Source organism: Alligator sinensis, unplaced genomic scaffold (assembly GCF_000455745.1).
Source record: "Alligator sinensis unplaced genomic scaffold, ASM45574v1 scaffold822_1, whole genome shotgun sequence".
Lineage (NCBI taxonomy): Eukaryota > Metazoa > Chordata > Crocodylia > Alligatoridae > Alligator > Alligator sinensis.
This window is the reverse complement of record NW_005842638.1, coordinates 903,414-922,018: the sequence shown is the minus strand read 5'-3', so window position 1 is coordinate 922,018 and position 18,605 is coordinate 903,414. Positions and strand designations below refer to the sequence as shown.

Sequence of the window (18,605 nt, the reverse complement as noted above, 5' to 3'; positions counted from 1 at the left end):
GCCTCTGCGGCGTGTTCAGACTTACGTGCGCGCGGCCTTGGGCTGCTCCCTGCCCGGTGCCCTTGTTATCAGCCTTTGACCAGCCCTGCTTTGTGATTATTTGTCCCAAGTGATCAGTTTACTGTAGCTTCCAGCCTCGGAGGGGCCAAGAAGTCACTCCGTGGCCGGGGCCCACGCCCCTTCGGGTGCCAGATAGACCTGTCCAGCCACCTCACCTTTGCTCGCTAATAGCCCTGTGAGCCGTTCGGGAAGAGTCTCTTGTTGTGGCTGGGGGCAGGGAGCTGGGTTTGAGTATGGGCTGCTCTACAAGCTCCAACACTAACATGCAAAGGGAGCACGAGGTTGAGGGGAAATGGGAACCAGGCCTCAGCAGCAGTGCTTACATGCTAGGGGTAGCAGGATTCAGGGGTGTTGCTTGTAGTTGTGTTGGTCTAAGGACGTAGGCAGACAAGGTTCTTTAGGTAAATTTTTCTATTAGACCAACTAAATATTTGGAAAAATTGTTCTTTGCAAGTTTTCAGGCACAAACACCCTTTTGCAGGCATAGGGAGAGTGCTGGTGTTTTGGGTGGACTAGAGGCCAATATGCAAAATACAGGGCTGTGAAATGCAAATGTATGGCCATCAATGAGGATCAGAGGCTGTGAGCTAGTACATTTTTTGTATCTAGTAGATTTATGAAGTGAAGTTTGTAGGCTTGTCTACAAAAGGGTTTTTTTTTTGTAAATTCCCTTTGAGGATTAGACCTGAGAGACTGGAGACAAAAAATCTTGGACTAAATATAGAGATTGGATTTATAGCACAGTATAACCTACCTGAAATCTGATAACCCCAGGTAACCTCTACATTTTACTAGCTACATCCTATCACCAGGTCAGCATTCCCCCCTTCCCTTTCCACCTACCTGCTTCACACCTATTATCTCCCATGGCCTCTGATCCTCACTGCCAGCCACGTGCGTTTTCAAAGGCCTGCATTTTGCCGATTGCATCTATTCCACCCAGGAGAACACAAAACAACAACAGACGCCATATGCCTGAAGAAGGGTGTTTGTCCCTGAAAGCTTGCAAAGAACCATTTTATCCAAATATTTAGTTGGTCTAATAAAAGATATCACATTTACCCAAATAACCTTATCTACTTCGGGACAGCAGGTGTGAGACGTGTTTGTAGGCTAAGTACTTTATGCTTTAAATAGAGAATCTTCTTTAACTGTTGTTTGCTGTAGAAATGGACTAAGCAAGAAAAGCAGTCCCCCAGAAACAAGTGCTCAAGAAGCCAGTGGTCCTGCAGGCTGGGTTGTAAACCCTTTGGGAAAGTGGAAGGCCTAGAGTCCTCATGGAGGCAGCTGTGTCCAGACATACATTATTGTGAGGTGCATTTGGACAAAACTGGTGAGTTCCTGGAAAAACACCTGGAACATTGGTAGGAAGCAACATTTCTCAAGCGGAATGTGAATGAATATAGTTGCACAGTGTTGCAGTGGGAGCCCTCTCCTAGCCGTTTTAGGGGGGAAAACAGTATTGTTTTTATAATGTAATGCAGTTACAAATGTTTACAGATAATTTGCAACCCAGGAAAGCTTCAGTCATCCAAACATGTGATAGACTTATCAGGAGGCACTACTTCACAGTCAAGGTGGCTAGGATCTGGAACCAACTTCCAAGGGAAGTGGTGCTCGCTCCTACCTTGGGGGTCTTCAAAAGGAGGCTAGATAGACACCTTGCCAGGGTCGTTTGACTCCAGCATTCTTTCCTGCCCATGGCAAGGGGTCGGACTTGATCTGCTCAGGTCCCTTCCAACCCTACCAACTATGAAACTGGGCTAAATATGGCCCATGGAGCTATGTTGTCAGGCCTACAGATAGGGAAATTTGGCAGTGGTAGAGTGGCGACAATTAACACTGCTCCCCCGCTGCCAAATTTTCAGGCTTCATGTGGCTGGATTGAACCTGTGCCATTGCTGCAAGGCTGGATCTGGTCCCCACTGTGCTCTTCCCATGCACCAGCAGATTTTGTGTGCCATGGGGTCATGGGCTTAGGCCTGTTATGAAAAAACTATATGCATTAATAAGGGAGGGTACTGGGAACACATCAACTGATTTCTTGGGACAGTTGAAAAGAGAACAGGAAAGGGAGTGAGGTCGTGGGTTAACGACAAGGGATCTAGAAGAGGACACTGAGCAGAGCACGCTGGCCAGCAGCCACTGCCCCCTGAATGAGTTGAAGGGGCCTGTGGATGCTGACCAGTGAAACTCTGCACAGAGATGTGAATGGAGGAGCAACAGGAAAACAGCTCCATACTTGCCTAGGTTCCCTGACCAGAGTTTTTCCATGGACCGGATCTGGCCTGTGGATAGACCTGGCACTGCCCAGCCAGCCCACAGAGCAAAGATTAGGCACCAGTGGACTAGGTCACATGGTATGAGGAGCAAATGTTCACTGCAGCCAGTTTACAGTCTTCATGCATAAACTGTTCACTGAATACATTGTTTAAAAAAAGAAACAAATTGGTATTTTTATTAGTGCTCTAATCATACCTGTTAGACTCCAGTTGAGATCAGAGTCAACTTGTGCTAAGCTAGACATTGTTCAAACACATGAAAAAATAATTCCTGTCCTGAGTTTGAATAGTTATCATAGATGGACAAAGGAACAGGAGGGGGAGAGAAGTAATTTTCCCAAGATAATTGAGCAGATCAGCAGGAGAATGGGAAATAGTAACTTCCAACTTAGAGCCCTATCTAGCAAACCACTGGAGCTCTAATAAAATTCCCAGTCTATCTGCAGAGAATCTGAACAGGACTGATTTTATTGGCAAAGCTGCCTGTAGCCATTAATTTTACTTGGTTTAGTAATTTTCCAGTTTAAATATGGAAACACTGATTAGTGCTTTAGTGTCTCTGGCCTTTGAACTTTTTTCAGGAAGGTACAAATGGAGTCTGATTACCTCAAGAGATCAGTAGGAACATGTTTGGCAAAGGGACTAGCCGAAGTAGTAGAGCTTCGACCAGCAGACCCAATAGAGTACCTGGCACATTGGATTTACAAATACAGGAAAAACTTAGATGAAGAGAAAAAGGTAGGCATCTCTGCATTTAAAATGGTTACTATTACCCTGTTGACAATTTTAATGACACTATAGCTGATATTGTATCTCTCTTCTAACTTGTCAATGTCACATTACTTCTGTAATGATAGAGAGACTTGGAAAGAGCCAAGCTGGAACAAGAACGGGAGGAGGCCCAGGTAGAACTGGAAATGCTAGAAAAAATAAAGGAAGAACAACTGATGATCGACCAGAAACTGGCAGAGGAGCAGCAAGTATGGCAAAGTATAATTCATTATCATAGCACTGTAAATTTTTAGAATACGGCAGCAATTTTCAGACTTCCTAAAGTCACAGAACCCTTTCATATCATAGGTTCTGTTAGGAGTATGTGTAATAATAAATGACATGACCAACCAAAATACAGCTTTGGTTAGAGAGGGAAAGTGATTGTATTATGTTGTCTTTAAGCATCTGGAACCCTGAGGCAAAGTGGCTCTGTGCAGCTACTGCTGTGCAAACAAGCTTTTTAAATCAACAGTCTCTGTTCTAGATGTCATGTATGGTGATATGTTCTGCAGAATTGGTGTTCTTTGTGTACTGCAGTAGACAAACAGTGGACACAATATACGCTTTTAAAAGATGTTGCCCTTCTGTGATCAGGGAGCGTGTATGCAGTGGTTTCCTGATGTGTCATATAGTCTTCTATCCTATTAGAGCTGACAGAAAAAATCCTGCAAATATTAGTTGGAATTGGAAGATGAATTTTAATTTGATTGTGTATGCATTTTTTTATTTTCTTTCAACACACAGTATACTTGAGCATCATTACTATTGTGAATATTCATACAAAATGAAGCTTTTTCTGGAATGTTTGGTTATTTATCAAAAGTATGCTTTGGATGTATATTTGACTCTGTAGGTTAGTCGCATACAAGTGATGGTTTAAGGTTAAGCAGTTGTCCTGTAAACAGATGTCTCATTCGATGTGGTCCTGATTGATCAGAGTCAAAACCAAGACAAAAGAGGAGCTGCACAGCCTTTTACATAGGCAGTTGTTCCAAGCTTTATTGCTGCTCTGCCAGTAGGTGGCCAGGGGGAGCACACAACCTGACAGACATGTCCTTGGAATGATTGGCAGTTAACTGCAGGGTGGATTTGATGTAAATCCAATCAATTTAAATCACAAGTTAAATCACTGGTCAGGAAGCCTCAATTTAATCATTATTTTCTACAAAAAGTGCATTCTTGTTGTTTGATATCCTTTATCATTTAACTTCTTGGAACTTTTCACTTCAGAGAAAGGTAAGGGCTTGACTGTATGTACACAAACTTGCAGAGAGACATTAGGGCTGATGGGTAGGTAATCAGGTCTGTTATCTCTCATCTCAATAAATTGCTGTTAAAAGGATGTTATCTCTGGAGATGATAAATTATCCCTATGCCTGAAGAAGGGTGTTTGTGCCCGAAAGCTTGCAAAGAACAATTTTTCCAACTAATTAGTTGGTTTAATAAAAGATATCACATCTACCCAAAGAGCCTTGTCTGCCTATGATCTCTGGAGAGACAAATCCACAGTTTGAGAACTGCAGCTAAGCATCACAGAGGTGCTTAATGGGATCTTCTAGACTGAGTACTGAGTCCCCTTGGGTGGAGTGGTTTTCTTTAATCTTTACTAATCTATAGAGGAGCCTCTGGGAACCCCTTAAGATTGGGCCCCTAATATAGTCCATGACCTGTTGTGACCTATTTATAAAACTTCTAAAATGTTTACATAAATTGTCTCAAATGGTATATAATTATAAATTATAATCCCTATTATGGGATGATATCTTTAAGCTTTAACATATCTTAAATTAAAGCTACGTTTATATAAGTTTATTTTTAAAAGCATCTTAAAAAATAAAAATATGATTTAAATTAAAAAAAATGATTTAATAAAAAAAATCACATTCTTAGTCTTTAAAAAAATTGTTGATTTTTATCCACACTGGTTAGGTGGAATGAGCTGTGATTAACTTAGACATACACAGCATTGGAGAGATGGGGGTACTACTCAGATGGTACTATTGTTTTTCCCTTATTGGATTTTCTATGTAGCAGACTACATAATACAGTCTCCATGATCTGAGCATATTGCATTCAAACACAGCCAATATTTTGTCAAATAAATATCTTAAACTTGTCTTGTTCTGGTTAATTTAATTATGTAAAACTTAGCACAAGTTGCCTATTGTAATTAAATTTTACTCTCTACATTTGCAATTTTACAATCTAGAAACAAGATTGTTTGCTGAAATATTTTAAATAATGAGTGCAGTTAAGAATAATATTTTTGTCTATAGTGAAATCACAAAGAATTGTGTAAGTTATTGGTTTTATAGTAATTGCTTGGGCTCAATAGCAGTGATGGTATATCACAGTTAATCCACATTTTTTGAGGTACTGGTTGTGAGTGTGTTGCAGTTTTGAGGAACTGGTTCTGGGTTTGTCTGGGCATGGTACTGCATATACCGGGAGAGAGAGAGAGTATTTTACATGGCAATGTTTGTTAATATTATTACAAAATATTGTAGTAAAGAAAAAAGCCTCTTCTCTCAATACTTGATTCTTCAGCTCTAGGCATTTGTTAAATTAATGCTATGCATGCTTAGATTATATATTTATTTATGTGATCAGCAAGATCCTTAATCGCCAAAGACTTCTGGCTACTTCAGAAAAAATTGTCTTCAAGTAAACATTAGATCAAAGTTGATGATTGCTTATACTACCACAGTACTTAGGGTGCTTACTCATTGACTAGGCCCCGATTCTGCTGGGTGCTGTACAAACATAGAACATAATGTTACTGATTCCTACAGGTTACAATCTAAGTATAAGACAAGAGAGATAAAAGGTACAAGGAAACAGTGATACAATAGTTAGAGTCTTCCATGAAAGGATATGTATTGTTACGTCTCAGCTCTGTATTCTTGGGGAACCCTGGCACAGGATACAGTCTGTCTGACTCACAAAGGACTCACAGATAAGGGTGACGAGTGAATCAACTGCCCTAGGTCTCATTTACATGAGAGATGGAAAACAGAAAGCCTGAAGCAGAGACTGCAGTGAATTCTGGGACCAGAGAAGCAGGAGAGCGCTGCATGATGGGGAATCTGTGCTTCCAATGTTAATCAACCCATGTTCACACACACCCAGCTCAGCATTTATCAGACCAGTTCTAATCTGGATTTACTAAGGACTTTTCCCCCCCAGACACACACACACAGCTCTAAGTTTAATAGGCATCTCGGGCCGTACATTCCCCGGTCCCACTATGGGAGGCCTATTTAAACTTGATTGACTAAAACTCGGTTGCCGGGTTAGGGAATGCTGAGGCAAGAGACCGAGTCAGAGGGGGTATGGGCAACATTTGAACAATGGTTAAGGGTTCATCACAGCATCCAGCCTGCTGGAGCCCTAATCCCAGGTGTTGTCATATCTTTCCCGAGACGACTGGTGGGAGTCCTCTCCACAAAAGGTTATGAGCACCCCAATAATTGTTTTAAGTCTGTTAAAAGACTATAGTAAGATCTGGAAAAGTCATGCTAAGCTGAGGCTTGTGCACAACAAGTAAAAATCCAAAATCCTGATGCTGCAAGCTATCTATTGTTCCTGAAGAAACCATGAGATATCCCATCAGTATATCTGCCACCCATAGGAATTTCAAGCTGGCTCCCAAGTATTTGGGTTACTCCCTAATCTTAAGTGTTTCCTGATTATCAATCAGTTTCCTGAGATGGTCCAAACCAGATAACCCCTTGTCAATAGAAAAGACAATGATTTACACTACTGAGGGTGCTTCGAAGCAGCTGAACTGAGGGTATAAAAATCTGTAAGTGTGTGTGCTGCTAGAGGGAGAAGAGGAAGAGGAAAAGGAAGGAAAAGAAGTAGAAGCAGGAGGAAAGAAGGAGAAGAAGAAAACCCCTGTGCTGACACCATCCCCTGTCGTTCTTGGGACGCTGGAAGAACAGATCATCTCTCCCTTCAAGGATTGTGCTACAGACTGTGCCTGTCAGCTTTGCAGCCTGAGTACCGTGGACTAGGTGAGATCCCAGCGTTCTCTGTCTTCTTTCTAGGCATAAACTTCTGAACCTGAACTGTATCAGTTAAGCTTGAGCTAAGTTTCCCCAAATACTTAGTGAAACCAGGGTAGTATTGTCATTGTTGGTGTTTGTTTTTCTTTTGCATGTCTATTACTACTAGTACTATTATATATTTCATATGCTTAGCAATAAATAACTTTTATAGTCAAACTGGTAGTAGTTGGGTATATTTTTCCTTCTCTGCTTCTCTTTCCTCCCGTGCTCTGCAGCAACGCTTCTTTTACCTATGCTAAAGATCCCTGTGAAGCCCAAATTATTGTGGGGTCTGCTCATCAAGAGGCCAAAGATTGGGACGTGCTGAGTTTGAAACACATAAGGGGATCAGCTTGTACAGGCTGATTGACCCAGTTTGACTCAGACGTGCCCTTATGAACTGAATGCTGGCCCATGAGGGTGTCAGCTGGACACCCAGCCGGATTCAGAGGGATTCTGTTTACCTGTGTGCTTGTGTCTGACTGCATTTTATTGTTGCTCTTATGAACTGATTCTTGGCATATGAGGGTGTCAGCCTGTCCATGCTGATCAGCCCGGCCAGGTCAGGCGTGTCACGTTAATTTGTGTGTGTTTGTGTGTATGACTGATTTGGTGACTGGAGGAACCCAGTCCCATTGAGATTGAGTCCTGCAAGATAGCTCCACTGGGGGTCAGGGCTTGCAGAAGGGAGAAATACAGCTCCGTATAGTAGCACAAGCAGCACATTGACAGAATCACCAAGACCCTAGAAACTATCCCTAATAAATGAGCACACCCCAAAGTAATGGGCAAATTTGGTAACAGTATAGAAAGTTAGGATTTTCAGTTTCTTCCTTTTTTTCTTTTTTTGCTTGGATAGTTAGAGACCTTGATCTCTGTTCTAGTCTAATCGTATCAATAACCTTATCAGTCAGACTGATATTGCAAGAAAGCACAACTTGGTCTTAATGTTGTGGTGGTCGAGTGGTAGGCCGGGCTGTGGCCAGTAGCCCCGAAATGGCAGGCGGGTACTTTTGACCGATGGAGCAGAATTAGGCACGGAAGCGTATCGGTTAAACAAAGAGATTCCTTTACTTACACTGTCGATGAATACAGCGTAGGCAGAAAGTTAACTTCAGTTACCGAACGAGAGCTCTATAAACCGAGGTGAAATGTCCTTGAACAATTCAACGAGCATGCAGGACACGGAGTACAACAATTCAACGAGCATGCAGGATACGGGGTACGTCGGGAAGGTCGATGACGGGGAGTCGTTGGTGGGTGATCAGTCTGCCAAGTTCACTCCGAGATGGGCGTGGAGTTCTCCAACTTGGACGGAAACTGCTCTAACTTTTATACGGCTAGCGAACCAATTGCTAGTCGCCACGTAGGAATAATTTAGAACCGACCAATAATGGTGTGCGTATTTACATAAGGATGGCGGGAGCTTTTCTGCATCAGGGTTCTCCACCGTAGCGGAAAATTTCACTGTGCCAAAAATCTTCATTGTGCTAGAAAATTCCACTGTGCCGAGGCACTTAACTACTGGGTTCTGACATGCCCCCTTGCCGACGGCACAGCTGGAATTGGAGCACATGCACGTCGTTTAAATCGTCATCATCTCTCTCGTCATATGGTAAATGGGTATATACAAAAGCATACAACGAAAAAAGATCGTCCTCAACGGATCGAATCAAATATTAACCAATGCAAACACAAATACACATAAGTATATTCGTTACAAAAAGTTCAAATATGAGGACTTCAGTAGGTGTCATGGTGAAGTTACACGTCAGGCCCCCGCGTCTCCGGTACTCTTCTTTTCTATCTCTTTTCTTCTCTTGGGGTTTCCCTCCACCACGCACCCTGGGCCTCGGGCAAAAAAACTGTAAAGAAAAATTTCTTAGAACAGTTAATTAACTTATAATACAGTGTTTGTATGGAACCGTGCGCGCGTCGGGACAGCCAATTAAATTTTCCGCTGTTTTCCGCCCTCCCCAAAGCACACGATACAGGTGCTCGGACATGGCTCCACACTGGATGATTCTCTCTCGCATGCTCATGGATGCGACCGACATGGAAATGGGATGACGATCCATGCAAGTTTATTCGGCGTGAACTTAGGCGCCGCGTGGTTTTTTGTCCACGCTCAGTAAGATGACTCGTTGTCTGGCTCCCCCGGATATTGGAAGCCTAGTTCATATGCTAGTTGCCATTGGTCCGTGTCTCCCAAGATTCGTAGCTGTCGTTTAGTGAGCCTTGAATGGTGTAGGAGGAATCCAAACATGATCCTCTCCTCTGGCGTTCTTTGCGGCAACAGTTGCAATGTTCATTGAAGGTCAGATTCGCGATGTCTTGCGCTCTGAGCCTCGATCGGGCATGCAGTGAGTCGCTAGAAGTGCCTGTGTCCGACTTCATAAGGGCCTGCAATCGCGGGAGTTGATGTAAAAGATTACCCGCGGGTTGGCCAGCCAGTGGGTTGAGGAGAATCCGAAGGATGATGGCATTTTTTCCTCCATAAACTTCAATGCAGGCTTCCACACCGTTGAGAGTCACCGGAACAATTCCAGGGTTTCACAGGTGGCGGTGAGGCCACGGTCCTCTCTGCTGGGGTGGTATCAGTCCCAGTGCTTGTGTTCTGGAGTTCCAGGAACAATATGAGATTCCTATTATTGCTAGTATAATTTGTTCTGCACTGGCCTTCGATGAGCGGCCGTCGTGCCATGCGTGGGATTTGTGGCCGACTTGGCCCGCAATAAGCGCTGGAAGTGGGATGGACCAATGAACGTTGCACGTTACTATGTCTATGTCAGTGGTGTGCCCCCCACTCCATGAAGCTTGACGAGTTAGGAAGCTAGCCTCTTCCAAGTCCAGCAAGTCGGATCCGAACCCCACGACCAGGCGTCCCAGCCACACGGCCAGAGTTTCTTCAGGCTTTATTTTTGATTCTTTGCATAACTCTTGTAACTCAGTCCAAGTACGAGCGCGAGAGGTGGTGGTGCGAACTGCATCTTGCGCATTGATTACTCGGTTGACTATCGCTATAGGATGAGCTGCTGTTGAAGCTGTTGCTGTATCTGGTGGGAGGGGCGGATGCAATCCTCCGCTCGATGCCCCCTCCCCGCGGCAAGGAGGTGGGACCGCTGGGAGCGACGTCATCTCAGTGGGCGGGGCCGCTGGGCGGATTCCCACCTATTCCTCTAAAGCTCCGCCCTTCTTTTCTGGGTTCTCCGGGCGGCTCACTCCTTCCTCGGCGCCATCTTGAAATGACGTCGACTCGGGGCTTTCTTTTACTGCCGCCTCTTTAGCTGCCTGAACGGCTGTGAGCAGTTGGGCTTCCAAATTCGCATACCCGCAGCAAAGTTGTTATGGTGCGGAATATTACATTTAACATTCTCCCCTTATCACACTTCGGGCCTGTCCTCTCAGTTGTGGCGCGTCCCTCTGCCTCTAGATTTTTACGGAGCTCAGAAAGACGCTCGCGGCCCCTCAGTCCAGACGCCAGGGCTGGGGGACTGAACTGGTTGATCGGCGTCGGTTCTCCACCCTCCCGCACGAGTCACATACAGCGGACGTACTCTTGGCTCAGAGTCGGGTCTACTGCGCCCACCGGTTTGACTCCGGTGAAGGACGCGGTGCTTACTTCCTCGCGGGGCCTAAATAGGACCCGCTCTCTACCCATCACACACCTGAACGCCCCGGGGTGAAGATGTGCTTCCCATTCTTTCGAAGCTCCCTCTTCCCCCTTCAGCGAAAGGTAACCGCTGACGAGCCTTTCACCCGTTCCGCCCGCCTGGTGATAGGCGATGTGTGTGGCCAGTAGCCCCGAGACGGCAGGTGGGTACTTTTGACCGATGGAGCAGAATTAGGCACGGAAGCGTATCGGTTAAACAAAGAGATTTCTTTACTTACACTGTCGATGAATACAGCGTAGGCAGAAAGTTAACTTCAGTTACCGAACGAGAGCTCTATAAACCGAGGTGAAATGTCCTTGAACAATTCAATGAGCATGCAGGACACGGAGTACAACAATTCAACGAGCATGCAGGATACGGGGTACGTCGGGAAGGTCGATGACGGGGAGTCGTTGGTGGGTGATCAGTCCGCCAAGTTCACTCCGAGATGGGTGCGGAGTTCTCCAACTTGGGCTGAAACTGCTTTACCTCTTATACGGCTAGCGAACCAATTGCTAGTCGCCACGTAGGAATAATTTAGAACCGACCAATAATGGTGTGCGTATTTACATAAGGATGGCGGGAGCTTTTCTGCATCAGGGTTCTCCACCATAGCGGAAAATTTCACCGTGCCAAAAAGCTTCATTGTGCTAGAAAATTCCACTGTGCCGCGGCACTTAACTATTGGGTTCTGACAAATGTATTCAGTTATTTTTTGTTCTTTGTATTTTTATGTTTTAAATTAGAAAATACACAGTAAATAATGGATGGGAAACGCATGAAAACATCTCTTGTGTTGTTAAAGTCTGCAGCATAGCTGATTTTACTGGAGCTTGTCTTTTTTTCTAATTTGCATTTGTACTGCTTCTATAAAATGACTGCAGGCTCAGCTGGAACGAGAACTTGAGGAGTTGGAACTCAAAAGGCTAATGGAGGAAAAAGCGGAAGAGCTGTTGTTGCAGCAGAAAGCTCAAGAGGTTTGACAAAATTTAATTAGTGATTGATGTCTCAAATCACCACAGGTTCATATGCTCTGGATACAAATGTCCCCTTTGAACAGTGCAAGAGTTGAATCTGTAGCCTCTAAACCAGATACAGCTAGCAAATTTCTCAAAATAGTATATATTGTATTCAGAATATATCAAGGGGAGGGATATCAAAGTCCTCTCTCCAAATTAAAATTTGACAAGACATTGGATTATATTGCCATTATGTTCGGCATATATTTTGTAGACAGTTGTCAAAACATTTGTTTGCTTAGTGATGCTGTTGCTATCCTCGACTATGTTATAAAAATGTTTTCATGTGGATAGGAGCACAAGTGAATAGTTTTGCCAGTTCCACACACATTTAGGACTTGTCTGTACTAAAAAGTGTTATGGGTTTGACTGTGCTAGTATAGTTAAATCAGCAAAGCCTTCTTATTGTGGTGCTAATTATACTGGTGTGAGACACCATTATCATCAGTGTATCTGTTTCTATGTTCTGACTTTTACTGGGATAACTATGTCTATTTAGAGGGTGGGTTTTTGCTGACATCATTATATTTATAAAAAATTCAAATGAAGATCAGCTCTTGGTATGTGAAATCTATCACAGTCTAAAAAGGTGTGCTTTTCTTTGAGTTCTTTGTTAAAATATGGATATCATATTAACTGCAAAAAATATAAAAAATTATAAGGAAGAAAAAGCACTACATGACAACCTAAAATTGTTCAAAACTCTCTTTGTAACCATTAATATTAGCCTCTATGGTAATACACAGACCTTCACACACTAACTTGTACCAGAGCTTACATAAATCTTTATTTATGCATCCTTTTTAGCTTTAATTTAATAAAGGAGTGTTCAACCTCAGACCCAGGGACCAAATCTGGCCTGTGGAGCCATGGCATCTGGCTGATGGGGCTTTCCACAGGTTAGGGAATTTAGTGGTGGGGAAGCAGTGGAAATTAAAAGTGCCACTCCTCCCCACTGCCAAATTTCTTAGCCTCGCACAGCAGTTCAGAGCTGGGCCATGCTCCTTATTCCTGCACAGCCAGAATGGACCCAGGAAATCCCCCCTTCCCTCCACATGGCTGGGTTTGGGGCCAGGCCACACCCCCTTCCTCTTAGATGGCCAGATCAGGGTCGGGCCAGGCCATGCACCCTTCTCCTTGAGCAGTTGGATTGGGGCTGAGCTGCCCCCTGCCCCCTCCATGCGGCTGAATGCATCTCCACCATTTCTGCCCCAGGCACATGATCAGGACCACTGGCCAGATCTGGCCCGTGGATAGACAGGGCACTGCTCATCTGGCCCATTGGGCAAAGGGATTGAGCATCACTGGTATAATGTATAATAAAGCTTTTTAATGCATACTAAGATTTTTAGACACACTTTTAATATAATTATTGATAAGATAATTATCTAATGAAAATGAATTTTCGATTGTAGGAAGCATCAAAGACAATAGCTGAGGTAACAGATAGATATGGAGCCCCTCATTTGGCCCGAGTTGAGGAGGTAGATGAGAGTGGACAGGATGAGGTAAGAATTAAAAAACAAAACAAAAAAGAAGCAGAAGTAAATCAATGTAATTTTCCTATCCCTACTGACACTTCTAGAATTTAGCCTGTGTTACCTTCTAAATTCTCTTAAAGAATAGACAGCATTTGGACCATATGCTCCAGGACAAAGGGCACCTATATATGTGCCAAATGTCTGCTCTACCATGTTCTAATTAGAACATGGTGGAGCAGATTTGACTAATCAGCATGCTTCAGCAGCTTTGACATCGTGTGTATTCAGCATCCTGGTGCTTCAAAATGGTGGCGTGGTGCTTTAACTAAAGTTTGTCGAATGAGTTTCAGTTCAAGCATGCCATTTTGAAGCATGGGATGCTGAATACACGAGAAGTTGTGGGCACTTTAATTAGAGTGGCTTCTGAGAGCCGCTGTAATTAAAGCACTCCACCTTGGAGCACATGTAAAGATGCCCTAAGAAATCTGTGCATGTGCTTGTCTGCACTCATCAGAATGTCCTATCTGGTGTTGGCTGTAAATGGTTGCATGGGCTATTTCATCACATTGGGTTAGCTAGAGAATAGCAACTCCTTATCTCTTACTTGTTTTTTCCTAGCTTGTCTCTGTTCTAGCATCTGTAAAAGAATGGTAATGAGGTCGTGATGGAAAAGGAAATTGTCATTTTTCAGACTTCTTAAATTATATTTAAATGTGTTCCAAATAGAAGCTTAGATATTCCCATGGGTACAGCTGTCTCCTGTTGCTCCTGTAACCTTGATAAATACCTAATGAGGCAGAGATGACATTTTTTGAATGTTTAGAGGTACACTGTTCTCACAATACTCCTTGCATACAACACTGTTATTTGAGCCAGCCATTAGTAGTCAAATATATCCAGTGACATGAGTGTTTCGATCCTTATGAAAGGGTGCTAATTTCACTTGAACGTGTGGTTTGTTATTTTAAATTAGAAGACCATAAATCACAGTATGCATTTTGATGGCACAGTATATCTCAACAGACTGATAAAGATCAGTTTCACTATGGTCTTGTTGGCACTTTTTAAAATTTGTATTCCTTAGGTTGCCCATCTGCTTTTATTGTCCATAATACAATTTCAGCTCTGTCTCTATAATGCAGGAGGAATATCTTTATGAATATATTATAAATGTAATCCCAGCCTCTTTTAGAAATATTTTAGGAATATTTTTTATTTTTTAATATATTATATCTAAGAATATATTTGAGATCACTTTTCACAATTAAACTAATATAATCATGCATTCAAAAGCATTATGCATTTAAGGTGGATTTTTGTGTTTGTCCGCTTCCCTTACCCATACAAATGGGGTAATCAAGTATACAGATGAGTAATAATTATGTATGTAAGCACTCATGTGTAACTAGCCAGTGTAGGTATGCAAATTGGGTTCACAGATGCATACACATTAGCCCCTTGTTGCTAACACATTCTTTTTACTTTCTGCAGATATGCTTAATGAGAATGCGTAAAAAATGTGAGGCCAGATTGATAAACTGGCAATATCATATAAACTAAAACATTCAATAGTCTTTGTTATCAGAACAGATAACAAATCTGGATTTTATTAACAATAAAGGCTAATAAAATTAACATGATGCTTCACAAAATGGAGGAATGCACAGTTATATTGAAAAACTTAAAACATTCTGTTTCTGTTTGCTTTTGTGTATGGCACTTTTACAAGGTAATGTTAAAAGTTTCTTTATTCCCTTTGTGTATTTTAGAATGCAGTGAATGTCATGGGGGAATCAGAAGAAGAAAATCCCAGCTGACACATGATACTTATACCTGTACATGTATACATATAACACTCTACTTGTTAATGCCTGAAGTTCAATGATTTACTGTAAAAGTGTGTTTTATTAACATAATTAATTTCTGAGGTCTAGATTGTATAGTATGTCAATGCAGTTAATTTAAGGTACTGTTAAATAAAAGCAATAACTCAAATTATATTTTCCATTAATTTGAACAGCAGCTGATTATCAGAGATTGAAAATATTCAGCCTAGATTCAAAGGAACTATAAGATTATTTCCAAGAGGGACAATTACAACCTTCCAAAGTTGATAAATTGAGTTCTGTGCAGTTCACTGGAGGGACTTTCAGTATCACAAAGCCTCAGTTCTGTCTGATCTACAAACTTATGAAAGATCCAGAGGTAATTGTCTTCTCTTGAAACAAGTTTGATTTTGTAATGTGTTCTGGTCTCTCTAAAAGAAATGAGATTATTCACGTGCTGAAAATTTTGAAAATGCTTCATTGCTTTGTATGTGGCTAAGCATTTGTTTTATTTTTTTCTTGGATCAGTAGCTTATAGCACTGAATCCAAATGCTAGTAAATGAAAGATGTGTATAGTTGTGCAGCATTAGAAAACAGCTCTGCTATCTGATAGATTTTATGTAGTAATGGACAAAACTTCAAAGGCTTCAAAGTTCACTTTAGGTAACCAGCAGATGATCATAGCCTATTTTACCTTGATTTTTCAGACTGGAGATTTGCCTTTTTCTTTTGAGATTTCCATTATCTTCTAGTTTTGTCTAGGTTGGAAACTCCACAGTAGTAATCTTCGTTTTTGTATTACGAAACACATTCCCAGTCAAATAAAGAAAAAAAAACCAAACCACCTTTAAACTTCACTGTTTTGCATTTGTGTTGAGTTTTGGCAGGATAATTGGTTTGCTCATGTTTACCCAGCTGTTTCAGTGTCCATAATAATTACATAATTTTTTAACAAGAAAACAAGTGCATTGTTATAGTGGTTACAGATAATTAAAAGTGGTAATTTGCATGCTCTTACCAAGTATTTAGGTGACACCAGAATTTAGAAAGCAGATGACTTTTGGTTATATAATTAAAAAGTGCTTTTCCACTTTGTATCCTGTAGCTATCCAAATTAGCTGAGCAATAAACATTTTGTTACAATCATTGGTATATAGTAAAATACTGTCTTGTCTGCCAGCATGGGGTTGCTTTAATTTGTTTGATATTCTTGTATTTTGGAATGTGGAGGGGGTTTTCTTAAGACAAAAAATAGTTTAACAGTTTAAAGAATTTGTACTAATGCTGGCTCTGGGATTTTTTCAAGCTTTGGCAAACTAGAGTGTAAACTCAACCAGCAAAAGTCAGTGTAGTAAATATTTTTCTGCCTTGAACAACTTGCTCTGTTCATGTCTGAGCTAGTGCTGAGCCAATCTAAATTGTTATACATTTAACAGTATCGGTTTATAATGAAAACTCTCCTCCAGGAAAAATAAGAACTCTCTAATATTGATTTTTGCATAAAAGTCTTAGCATCAGTGTATTAAAGTCCATGGAAAGTGGTATTAGTTTGATGGGCAAGGCATAATTTTGCTAAGTGCCAAAATTATGCATCATAATGAGAAGTACAAATGAGGTGAAATGGTCTCTCTCTTACTTTGTCAGGTACTGAAAATCCTATGGTGACCAATGGGTTGAGAGCCTGCAGTACAGAGTATTATTTGCCTGGTTGGTGTTTCAGTGGAAGCATGCACGTCTTGTTGGTAGTCAGAATAGAAACACTTTAGGTCAATATACTATCTTGAGCATCTTGTTTCACAGGCTACCCTCTAAATTATGCCTCTAAATAGTGTGCAGCAGTTTCGTAGGGAAATTTCATGTGGACATGCAAAAGGGAAGAACTTGAATATGGGAGCTTCATATGCCTACAACTGCTTTTGTTCTTAAATATCTCATAGAAACATTCATGTATCCTGCTTTTGTGCACCAGGCAGTTTTATACCCTTTTTCAGCCGTGTTCTTAACAGAATGTTTGTTTGAAGTAACAGTTATTTTTAGACAGAGATTTTCAAAATTGGTTTTAGAAACAACTCATATTAATTGTGAGGGTTGTGTCTTTATCTCCTAATTGCTTTAAAAATCTTGACCTTAATAGATAATTGGGAAACAACTGAAATACAAGACTGTGGACTTTAACATCCTACTTAATAAGGTTAGCATTGTAATTTCCATACCGCAATGACTCAGTGTCTAAATTGTAGCATTCAAGTATGTTCTTATTTTAAATTAGATAAAATCTTGATCTTGTTATAGATATGTCCAGCAGGGTGCATATCACATATTGACAATATGTGCTAATATTTATAATATCAGTAATAATCTGTAAATACAATTTATTCAGTCCTTCGTGATTTTTTTTCTTTTCATACTTGTCAGTTTTCTTTGGATTTTTTCTTCCTAAAGTTTGTCTACATTTTCGTCTAGAATTTTTATCTTTCTTATGCCGGCTTTTTAATGCTAGCAATTAACTTTCTAAAATAAAGGACCAAATTCTGACCCTTTTTCCCCACAGTTGCTGCATGCTGCTGTAACAGTAAACAGGGATCATAAAGAAGTTAAGGTGATCTTTAAAGGAATTCCCATACTGTAGGAAATAGTGCGTGGTTTATATATGTCTGCTCCCCTCCCTGTGCTGTCATCAAAGAAGCCATTCTTGGGTCAGGACATGGGCAAGAGAGGGAAGTGGTCATGACACTATTCTGGATCCAAAAGAGCCTTATATTTAAGAAGTTTGGGGAAAGCTGCTCTAATTTACTCCATGGATCATGGTCAGGCCCAAGCAGTCCCAGCATATAGAATACAAAAGAGGCTTAATATCACCTTTTGCTCTCATGTAGAAGTTGCACCTTCTGTGATATGTGGAGTTTCTGTAATGTAACATATTTAAGAGCCCTATGGAGAAAATGTTAAAATTATAGTAATTACATGGTTTGGTAGAGTTTGAAGACAATACAGGACCCTGTGCATAGTGGTTACGTAGGTTCATAGTTGGTATATATTAACGCAATTTAGGACAGATAGCTAGTCATACAGTGTATGCCAGCTGAAGTCAAGTGGTTAGAAAATGTCAGTGCAACACTATGTAAGGAAGAAAGAAGCCAGGACTCCAGTCATGGTAACTGTATGGTACAAGGTGGGTTGTGGTTGTATATGGATTGTAAGGAATTTGTAGTGGTTGGCTTTAGAATGTAGTATACAGTTGTGGGATGGGGAATATTCAAAACCATTAGCAGTGTTTGCAAGACTGTGGTATGGGTTGGGAAGATTCAATCCATTCCCCCTCTTTGCACCCTTCCCCACTCTCACTTCATGCTGGTGATGCCCAGTAATGTTTGACCTAGATGTCCCTTGATCATCTGATAGTGTCAGATACCATGAAGCTGGATTTTTAATTCAGACATTTAATTCATGATGTTTAATG

The 18,605-nt window shown here is 41.4% G+C and overlaps 2 protein-coding genes across 4 annotated transcripts in view; one reads left to right on the top strand and one right to left on the bottom strand.

The window, feature by feature from the left end:
* Positions 1–129, bottom strand: part of LOC102378729 (DPY30 domain-containing protein 2) — a 7,834-nt gene extending 7,705 nt beyond the window's left edge. For all 3 annotated transcript variants that reach the window (XM_025215265.1, XM_025215266.1, XM_025215267.1), the window contains exon 1: positions 26–129. The gene's annotated coding sequence lies outside the window, so the exon portion shown is untranslated. The remainder of the gene's footprint in view (positions 1–25) is intronic.
* Positions 130–166: 37 nt separating this feature from the next.
* DYDC1 (DPY30 domain containing 1) lies at positions 167–16,270 on the top strand. The gene is made up of 7 exons (XM_006033474.3): positions 167–235; positions 1,228–1,393; positions 2,924–3,080; positions 3,200–3,322; positions 11,703–11,795; positions 13,253–13,345; positions 15,088–16,270. The coding sequence occupies exons 3-7, from the start codon at positions 2,934–2,936 to the stop codon at positions 15,133–15,135; spliced, it is 504 nt and encodes a 167-aa protein (XP_006033536.1). The 5' UTR covers positions 167–235; positions 1,228–1,393; positions 2,924–2,933; the 3' UTR covers positions 15,136–16,270.
* The last annotated feature ends 2,335 nt before the right edge of the window (positions 16,271–18,605 follow it).